Here is a 9,609-nt window from a genome sequence, read left to right on the forward strand (position 1 = left end):
ACCACAGGATTAAACATCTGCTTGACTGTCTATCCCATCATGTTTTTGGTGAAATCCTTTCACCACTAGATGGGCTTTGTAGCAATATTCAACTGAGCCATTAGGTTGTCACTTAGTTTTACATACCCACTTATAGCCAATAACCTTCTAATTTGGAGAGGGGGGAACAAGAACCCATGTACCATTCCATAGAAGAGCATTGAACTCTTCTTGCATAGTCAGATGCCAATGAGGACATTTGATGGCCTGTGAGAGAAGTACCTGGTTCAATGGAGTCACTTGTTAGTGCATACTTTGGAACTTGGAAGTAGTTAGAGTTTAGCCTTCCGAGTTCCATTCATTGCACGAGTGATCATATGGTAACGGTAAGGAGGAGCTATGGCCATGGAGGGAATACTCAGTGTTAATTGTGTAGATGAAGGTGGAAGTTATTCTTATGCTTGCGTTAGAGAGCATGGTGAAGATGCATTAGCAGTGTCTAAGACATAATTGTCTGGGTCAGCGGCATTTTTAAAGTACCATGACCAATTTTTAAAGTCATAACTCAACCCTACAACTCCTTTGGATTTGGGTCAAAACCTTGTAACTTGCCAACCAGGCAACCCTGAATGACCTCCCTCTCATGAGCCCTATGTCCTTAAATGCAAGCATTAAGTGCATCATTAAAAGTATAATAAGGCAAAATTAAAAACCTCATACGTTTTCATTGTCTCTCATAAAATTCATATATACTCTCTCTCTCACACACACATCTCCCCTCCCCATTAAATCCATAATCTCTTTTCACTCTATCTAATAAAGTAAGGGTGTTAATTAGATGGATTGGGTTAGGTTAAGGACCAACCCAAATATGAGCCCTAGATCTACATCATAAGTGCTCCTTTCTTCGGTTGTGCATAGCAGTATTTTCAAACCGGACCAGACCAGACGGTTGGACTGAAAAAGCTGGGAACCAGTCACCTGACTGGTTCTGTTTTACCCCTAAACTACTTTTTGGCCAAAAACTGCTGATTTGGTTAGCAAACTTTTCACCTGGTCGGTCAAATTGTCAAACCGTTGACCCAAACAGTGGTTTTTGGCCTTTTTTGTTTTTTGTTTTTTATTTTTTGTCAGGGTGGGCCAACCATTCGGAGCAGACGGTCAGACCATTTAACCCGGAAACTGGACCCAGAACGGTTTTAAAAACCTGGGTGCATAGTAGATCAAAGTTTTATATATCTCAAAGCAGGCCCATTTAAATGACCAAAATGGCCCATTCAAAACGAAGGGATTTTCCCAAGATTTATAAATCCACCATGTCAAGTTACAGAAAAAGAATTAAAGGTTGATCACCCAAGTCTTATACAATGCAAAGTGAATCAAGTCTAGATAAACTAAACCCTTTAAGTTTTTATTTTATGATAAAATTGAACTCCAAGTGAGTTCTGTGGACACTGGAAGAGAAAATCATTCTCCTGAATAAAATAAAAAACTTAATTGTGGTTTAGTTTAACCAAAGGGACCTGTTGCATGATTGCTTGGTTCTATATTTTTTCGGTTTAACCTGGCAATTGGCTTCAAAACCAGTTGGTTTTCATAAACCAGATTGGTAGCCAGTTCTTGTCCAACCCAGTTCAGCCGGCTGTCCGAGTCCTGTTTCTGAGACATTGACTACATGGGTTAGGTCAAAATATCCAGTCTGCATGCTGTAATTTTAGGTTTCATCATCAACTCTGGAAGTTCATTCCAAGTGGTATTGGATGTCTTATGCAATGGGAAGACACTTACTGTGTGAAACAAGGAGTTGGGGGTGTAATATAAGAGGGTAAAAGAGCTCGTCCTTTGATTCTCTCTCTCTCTCTCTGAACCAAGTCTAACACCTGCCATATAGATGATGGCATGAGAAACCCATAGGCTCATTTTGGGTTGCCTTTTCAGCTTGGACTGTCCAAGTAAATCACCGACCCAGCAATATTGTAAAAAGTTCAACACAATTCCAAATTTGTATGTTCAAAATCATGAAAATTAAAGAAAAATAAAATAAAAATAATTACTTTATAACTATAGCCAGACATTCCTAATTTCTAAATGAAACACCACTCTTAGAGTTCCATGTGTGGAGTGTAAATTATTGAACAACGCTTATAGAATTGTCCAATTGGATTGCAAATTCAACATGATGGACTACTCAACTCCTGTAGAATTGGAGTTCGTATCTTCTAAATGTAGTAGAGAGCATCAGCATATGATTTATGGTCATAGCCCACATCCTGTAACAAGCATAATCATCATCCATGTCTAGCTTGATCACTCCCCTACTTGTTGTCAACCCAATAAGGTATGATGAGTCGGTATCTTCGCCGGTCGGGTCCTTATAAAGCTCAGCATGCAAGTCAAGCACAACACCTGTAGCCAAATTAAAGATATTTATTTGGTTAGCTCCTCTGTGCAACACGACATACTGAACTTATTTGGGTGTTGCTAACACTTACTTTCTCTTGTTCTTGCAAAGGCTGTGAGAACATTGGTCTTCCTAATTTTCAGAATAACCTATCATAGAAATGTGAATATCACTGTCAAATTGGTTTCTGATCGTGTTTTTTGGATTTGTTTCTTGTTTGGGTACTAATTAGAAACTAGTTAGATCAAAGTTCAAATACAGATGTGCACTCTTTTATACTGAGAACTGAAATTTAGTCCTTTTAAAAATGGAATGCACATGGACTGGTCCAGCAGGGTTCGCCACTCTTGGATCACTTTACCAAAGCCGTGAAAGACAGCTAACAATCTGCATATTTCCAAGTATTATTGTCTCCATCTTTTGAGGCCAAATGGAAAATTCCAGGAAGTATCAAGAGTTGTTGGCAAAATCACTCCCACAGTTTGTTATTTGCTAGACCAAGGCTGTTTTTGGTTTGATAGAAAATGTAAGAAACAGAAAGTTGATTGAAAGTTCTTAAGGAATTGCATAAAACTTGTTAAGAACTTACTCTCTTTATGTTTCTCTCTCTTCTTTCTATCAAACCAAATATAGCCTAAATATTAAAATTCAAAGGCAAAGTTGGACCTAAATTGTCATGACTCATATTGGTCTGACCTTGATGTAGCCTGGAAACCACCACAGACATGGTTCTATTAATGGAGACTGGAGGAATCTGCAATTTTGGTGCATGGCATTGGTATGCCCATCAAATTCTGGATAAGAAAGCTGGTAAGTCTGGCAGTCTAGGTTTAGAAATGTAGGATTTGTGAATTATGTTATTGTGAGGCAAACAGAAGTAAGAATTAAAGATATAACCTTTGTTTCATTGTTGAGGGTGACTGAGACAGATCTTGACAAACACTTCCCTAACACAAACCAAAGATGAGACAGGAAGACAAAAATCCGGTCAAAACCACTTAATCAAGAGTAGTATATCTCCATCTAGAAGAAATATGAACATTTACCTTTTGAAAGCTACAGTATCTAGCTATTAGTTGAATTGACTTACCGTCGGATGATTCGATGTTAAGCTCTAATCCCTTGGCAAGCAGACATCTACACTTTTCAAAGTCAAAGTCAATGTTACTGTTTTCTTCAATAGGGAGTATGGGTGATCTCCCATTTATTCTGTCCCTGAGACCCGGCCTTCCCCTTAGTGTAGCAGCTCCTCTCAGTGCTTGAATATACAGAGAAGGAGTAATTAATTAGACGGCATGCAAGTCAGGTGGTCTGGGCCGGATCCAGAACTAATCCTTAGAATTAGGCTAAGGCCCAAATATGGATCAAGTACAATTTGTCCAACCCAGATCCATCATAAAATAAAATTTGATGCATTTAAGTTGGGCTTGGTCTCGGACCAGGCTCAAATTGGTCAATCAGCCCATATGCTAAATTTGACATACATACATAAGGGTTAGGCATAGGTATAACCCGAAAAATAATAAAACCCAAAATTTTTGGGCCCAGGCCTAGCCTGAAGATGTGAAATCTAAACGCATCGTTTGTAAAATTACAAATTAGGATGGCTCGGTTTTGGGTTGGACCCACTTAAGTTTCACCCCTCGGTGACAAGGATGGTGAGCAAATTGCATAGGTGTAGGGATCACCTGCGAACAAATGACGTTCAATACTCTCCCAACATGATATCACACCGCACATCTCACCATGGGATTAGGACCCACCATAAAATGAAGACTCCGGATCTCCTACTCACTAGAACTCTACCCACACAGCACTACCCCGTGCATTGGAAACATCTCCCCATGTATAATAACATGTAAGAGCATGAGATGCTCCTCATGTGTCCCTGCAATCTCATGTGGGTAGTAAATCGGGAATCAAAGATGTGTGGTGCTCATCGATCATGTTGGGCGGGTGTTGAAACGTCTTCTGTAAGCAGGTGATCGGGATTCAATTGCATGAGGCGAATACATTATGTTCCAACATAATGGGCCTTTACTGGACCTTGGGCTTGGGGCGAATACAAATTGTGTGGGCCTGATATGAATGGTTAGCCCTAATGGGCCTTTACCGGACCTTGGATGGTAGGCAATGGCACCCCTAGCTAAACATTATGTTCCATTCATGCAAATTTCTTATAGAGAGAGGCCAATACATGTTGCAGCTGCAGCTGTAAGTGTCAAGATATCATTGGCACTGGTACTGGTCATAGCAGAACCCATGACAGCGCTGAGCTGCTCCCTCTTGGCACCCATGGCTTCTGCGACTTGTGCGCACTGAGCTGCCACCAAAGCAGCTGCAGAAGCCATAGCTGCTTCTTTTGTTGTGCTGGGCTGGTTCTGTTTATTGTTCTCTGCAGCAATGGCTGCCAGTGCAGCTGCCACACCGGCAACTGATATTGCTGCATGCACTTCAGCTCTCTGCAATCTATCTTCCTCCTTTCTCTTCAACCTTATCTCTTTCAACCACTTCTTCACTGAAATGTTCTTAAATGGCATAAACTTCCAATAGTCCTGCACAAAATTGATTTATTATTTCTAGTCAGTTCTCTGTATAACTCTAGCTCTTGAAAATAAAGGAGCTTCTCTTGATCTATTCAATGTTATAACTAGGACGTATTCTGGGTCGACCCATTAACCCGTTTATTTCAAATTAGGAAAAGTGGGTCTTTTAGTCCATCACATATTTGACTGCTGCAACTGCAAACTCGTCTAGATCCTTTTACCCTTGTTGGCAATGTGAACCCAGTATTTCTGGCTAATCATATCCCATATCCCATTAGTTTCGGGTCGGGTTAAAATCAAACAAGTTGCAGATCATGACCAGTGGCCAAGGATCCTACAAATCCAGCGCAAAGGCCCAAAACAAACTTGGTCAGGTGGGCCCACTAGACCCAATAAAATGGGTGGGCTGTTGTTGAACTGAATTTTCAACTTTTAGATTATAATAATCCTACCACCACATTGACTCTGGGAGACCTAGTAGAGCTGGACACAGGACACCAGCTGCAACTTCCTTTGTATTGGTGCAGTGGTGCTCCCAAAATTGGAAACATATTCTGCGAATGTTTGGGGAAGGATGGAGGGTCTCCCTGAGCTTGAAGACTGAAGAAGCCGTGGTCGTTGTCAGGCTCTTTGGACCATAGCCACCAAAGCCCAAAGCCGCATTCCTAAATAATATGTTACGCTGACTATTCTGTCAGCAACTGATCAGAATCTAGTTCACATAAGAAGTGGGGTTGGCCTTGGCTCAGGCTAATTCAGGGCCAGGCAGATGGTACCTATCCGACTAAAGATGGACTTCGCCCAGTTGAACGCATGCGGACACAGACACTGTCTAGGACTCCATCTAGGCATCTGAAATGATTTAATTAGAATGATGGAGAGAAATTCGAGGCTAAATCTAAGTTCTATCAAGCTCTATCTGATTATAGTCTACACAACGACGTGTTCATAATTTGGCTATTCGAAAGTGTTTCTAACCTCTGAGTGAATTAAGTTTGTCCTAAATCATCTTGTGGGACTGAAACCCAGCCGAACCAGATTTCATATTGATTTGATTCCCGAAAAGTGGCCCGTTTCATTTAAGTTTCCTAAAGCTAAATTAAGTTGAGGATTGGGTATGTTGATAATTCAAAACTAGTCGGTGGAGTCAAGAGGGGAAGATATCAGGACTCAGCAGGTGTTGTATTGTTTAATAAGATCAACAAACACCACACAGGAAACTAGAGCAGAAACATGAGCTTACCCATCTCTTTCGGAAACATCGATCATAGTTTAGTTCTGGATGCATCGCTTGTTGAAGCCAGATCCATGACTGGGTTTTTGAAACAAATTAAAAGACAAACACATAGATCAGAACTGGTAAAACATCAATATATACCAAGAAAAAGAGAAACAGATAGAAAGTTAAATGCAGTTTCCTCTCTGTAAAAACTACTATCGGGTGATCTTGGGTGTTATACTGTTACCTTTACATCGTTTGGTTTCCATGGCGGCACAGACTTGAGGTCTCCTTCATCCATTTTTAAGCTCTTGTCCATGTTCTGCAAGCATGCACATGGTTAAATGCTTTTCTTCTTTTCTGTAAACTACTATCGATCGAAAATATATTAAGGTTTATACTCACCAACGATGGAGATTTAATATCATTCTCCAAGGCCTTAACCAGACTATCTTGATGAACAATTGATTGATCTTGTTCCACTGGTCGGAAGACTTGAAGTGCAGAGTTGCACCAATTTCGTGAAAGAAAATCCATAGGCTCATGGGGCACCTGAGGATCACCTGCTAGAGCAAAGTTGGAATCCATGCTGTTCTGAGAATGAAAACTAGTTTGGAGATGAACTCATAATAAAGGAAAACTGCTCACTTGTCGAGATATATATAAACGGCTCCAATTACACTAAATTATTGTCAAATCTTTGTGTTGGAGTTGTGTTCTTAACAGGATCATAGTTCAAAAGTATATCATCAAATATTCAATAAGTGATTAGCATCTTGGCCAAGTACTTTAATCCAGATGGAGGGGTAAGGTGGGTCCACCAGATCAACCAAGAGGATTAATTTCTGCCGTTGATGACAAGTGATCGACTACATTCAACGATGAGGGAGGACCCTGTTTACATGTATTATCACCTGGTATACAACAAAGCAGCAAGGAGGGCTTAGAGGCATCCTGTCATCTTACTCAAGTATTTCTGAAAAGAGAAAGTACATCCATGATCACAGTTGGCAAGAATACTCTACACCAGCTTTGCAGATAAAATAATTAAATGAAGAAGGTTGAAAACAAGGGACCCGGTTGGCATAATAAGAGCATATAGAGGGAATAGGATTTGATTGAAAGGATACTCAAAAAACAATGAGGATGAACACATGCCTACCATGATAGAAGCAAGATATATTTTGTTGGTGGAGAAATAAAGAGGAACACAAGGATCCTTCCTTGTAACCCTCAAGCCAAAAATTGAGACAACTAACAGAAAGAGGCATAAAAGGCAAGGAGAGAGAGAAAAAGTTAAGGGGTGTCAAGCATTATACACCAAACGTGCAGTTGGGCCACAATGGAGAAAAGAAGAAGACATGTATCATTGAGACCAAGCTTTCCTTCTTTACAATAAGGCGTGCATAATTAACTATTGACTAAGGAAACTCACTGCGGATTACCTTTTCCATATAATATCAAAGATGAAAGTTGGCTGAGAAGCTTTTAATGGGTTTTTCTCTCCTTTTGTGGTTGATATGAGGTCATCTCTCTCTCTCTCTCTTGATGGATTTGTTTACTTCATGGAGTTTCGTTTACTTGTTCATTACGCTCATGTTATTAGAGGGATTATCCTTTGCTTAGGTGTCCATTCATGCATTTGCATGATGGGCAGTTATGAGTTCAGAGGAATCATGCTTAACTTTGGCAAATCTCATTATAAAAAATAAAAGAAAACAATGTTAACAGCCCAAGATCCAAATCACAATCGGAACAAACACTAAAAGGCGATACTCAAATATTAAATTCCTTCTGAACTCCAAGAGAAGTTGCCGTCTTGTACAAGACAGAGTATGTATTTGTGATGATTCGCAATGGTTTTCTGCTTGTTTATTAAGAGTGGGAACATATGTTTTCTGGTTAATATTCTTATCTGTTTCGAATTAATTTGTGGGTACATGCATATATCAATAATATGGTCAACACCAGGCACTAGCTAATATGATATATTCTTCTTCTGGTTATGGCTTTTGTTTTGTTTCGAGGGTGATGGGGCTGTTTCTGGTGTTTTTTAGTGCTTTGTTGTCCCTAGCCTTGCGGGCTTGGGTCCGGCCTCTGGGCGTCTGGGCTTGGGTCTTTTTTCTTTGGTCTTGGTTTCCAGTGTGATTGTGTCGGTGCTCGGTAGCACCCCTAGCTAGTATACTTATTGTATGCTCTAGCCCTTTCTTATTTCTTAATAAATCTTACCTTATTTTTTCAAAAGAAAATAAATTCAAATGACATCTGTACGTTTGCCAAATTCAAACTCAATTCTGATCGGTTGAATTGGAATCTGAATACGATTCATCCCAATCTGATCAGATATGATATGATCTGATCTGGTGCAACAATAAGTATATATCCTTATATGGATTAAATTAATATGCATCTATCAGTAAAGTGGGCTTTAGTGTTGCGTGTTTAATTACCAAAGAATCAAAGGTTTCAACTTTCAGAATTCAAATCATTTTTACACATCAGATGCAACACCCAATAAAGTATAATATCATCGAATTCCATTAATTCCACCATCTATCTCTCAATTCTCTCAATGCTTAATAAATTCTCCAATCCAACTTGCACTCTACAAGTTTTGGCCTTCCCTTGATTCCCTCTAACATAACTCCATAAACGCTTCAAATTGTCAAGAGGTTTAATTAATATATATACACACAATATACTTCCTTTCATACTGAGGGGATATGGACAAGCCAGCCCTTGCGCCTTGGAGATCTCATGCATGCGTCATTACTGGATGTAGGGGTGTCAATGGTATCTGAAAAACCGATTTTGAATTCATGTAATCAAATCAAAATCGAATGATTCGAATAGTATAAATGGTCGAATTCGAATATTCATTTCCTACCGATTAATTAATCCAATGGAATTTGAATTTAAATTGATTCAATTTGATAAATATTCAAATTCGATTATATTATAAATATAAATATAATATTATATAATATATTTTTATCATCCCCTTTTAATGCTTTCTAATTTCACATATCTCTTACAAGATACAGGGTTTTTATAGTTCGCGTACTATTCATCTTCGATTTACCAATAGCCTACTGACATATCTCTTACAAAACACGCGATTATCTTCTAAGTGATAATACCACTCAGTTTACTTTTTCATTTGCCAATAGCGTACTGTTCATCTCATCTCCCTCATCTCTGCTATTCCATCTCACTTGCCTCGCTTCTCCCCCATTCGCCATTCCCCTCCGTCTCTCCATGGTATGAAGGTGGTCGACATCCAAACTCTAGTAGCTGGAGGCATTGTTGCAGAAAAATCAGCCGAATGTTTGGGGTTTTCAAGTTCTCTGCATCTTTCTAATGTTTTTTTCCTTTGTTTCTCTTTTGATGAACGATCCCTCTTTCTACCTCTCTTGCTCTCTCTTTATTCTCCCTCTATTATTTCTCTCTTTCTCTCTCTGCGG

The 9,609-nt window shown here is 39.4% G+C and overlaps 1 protein-coding gene across 2 annotated transcripts; it reads right to left on the minus strand.

Annotated features, from left to right (window-relative positions):
• Positions 1-2,004: 2,004 nt before the first annotated feature.
• Positions 2,005-6,825, minus strand: LOC148869843 (auxin canalization protein (DUF828)). Of its 2 annotated transcripts, XR_016107836.1 has the most exons (9): positions 6,551-6,825; positions 6,393-6,467; positions 6,170-6,238; positions 4,578-4,935; positions 3,471-3,638; positions 3,278-3,327; positions 3,077-3,174; positions 2,472-2,529; positions 2,005-2,385 (listed from the first exon to the last, which is right to left on the minus strand). XR_016107836.1 is itself a non-coding variant. In XM_088972519.1 (8 exons), exons 1-8 carry the CDS (start codon positions 6,731-6,733, stop codon positions 2,168-2,170), a joined length of 1,179 nt encoding a protein of 392 aa, XP_088828645.1. In that variant the 5' UTR covers positions 6,734-6,822; the 3' UTR covers positions 2,005-2,167. The 2 variants fall into 2 exon arrangements, 1 of the variants encoding a protein (XP_088828645.1); XM_088972519.1 differs by lacking the exon at positions 3,077-3,174 and having other exon boundaries at positions 6,551-6,822.
• Positions 6,826-9,609: the final 2,784 nt, after the last annotated feature.

Source organism: Nelumbo lutea, chromosome 2, assembly GCF_056320005.1.
Source record: "Nelumbo lutea isolate HS-2025 chromosome 2, American lotus-T2T, whole genome shotgun sequence".
In the NCBI taxonomy this organism is placed as follows: Eukaryota; Viridiplantae; Streptophyta; class Magnoliopsida; order Proteales; family Nelumbonaceae; genus Nelumbo; species Nelumbo lutea.

Coding starts and splice junctions, on each gene's coding strand:
- LOC148869843 (XM_088972519.1), bottom strand. CDS start 6,733: ATGGATTCCAACTTTGCTCTAGCAGGTGATCCTCAGGTGCCCCATGAG. Junction 4,936..6,169: donor GATGTTTCCGAAAGAGATGG/GTAAGCTCATGT, acceptor AATTTTGTGCAG/GACTATTGGAAGTTTATGCC. Junction 3,639..4,577: donor TACAGCTGCAGCTGCAACAT/GTATTGGCCTCT, acceptor TGTATATTCAAG/CACTGAGAGGAGCTGCTACA.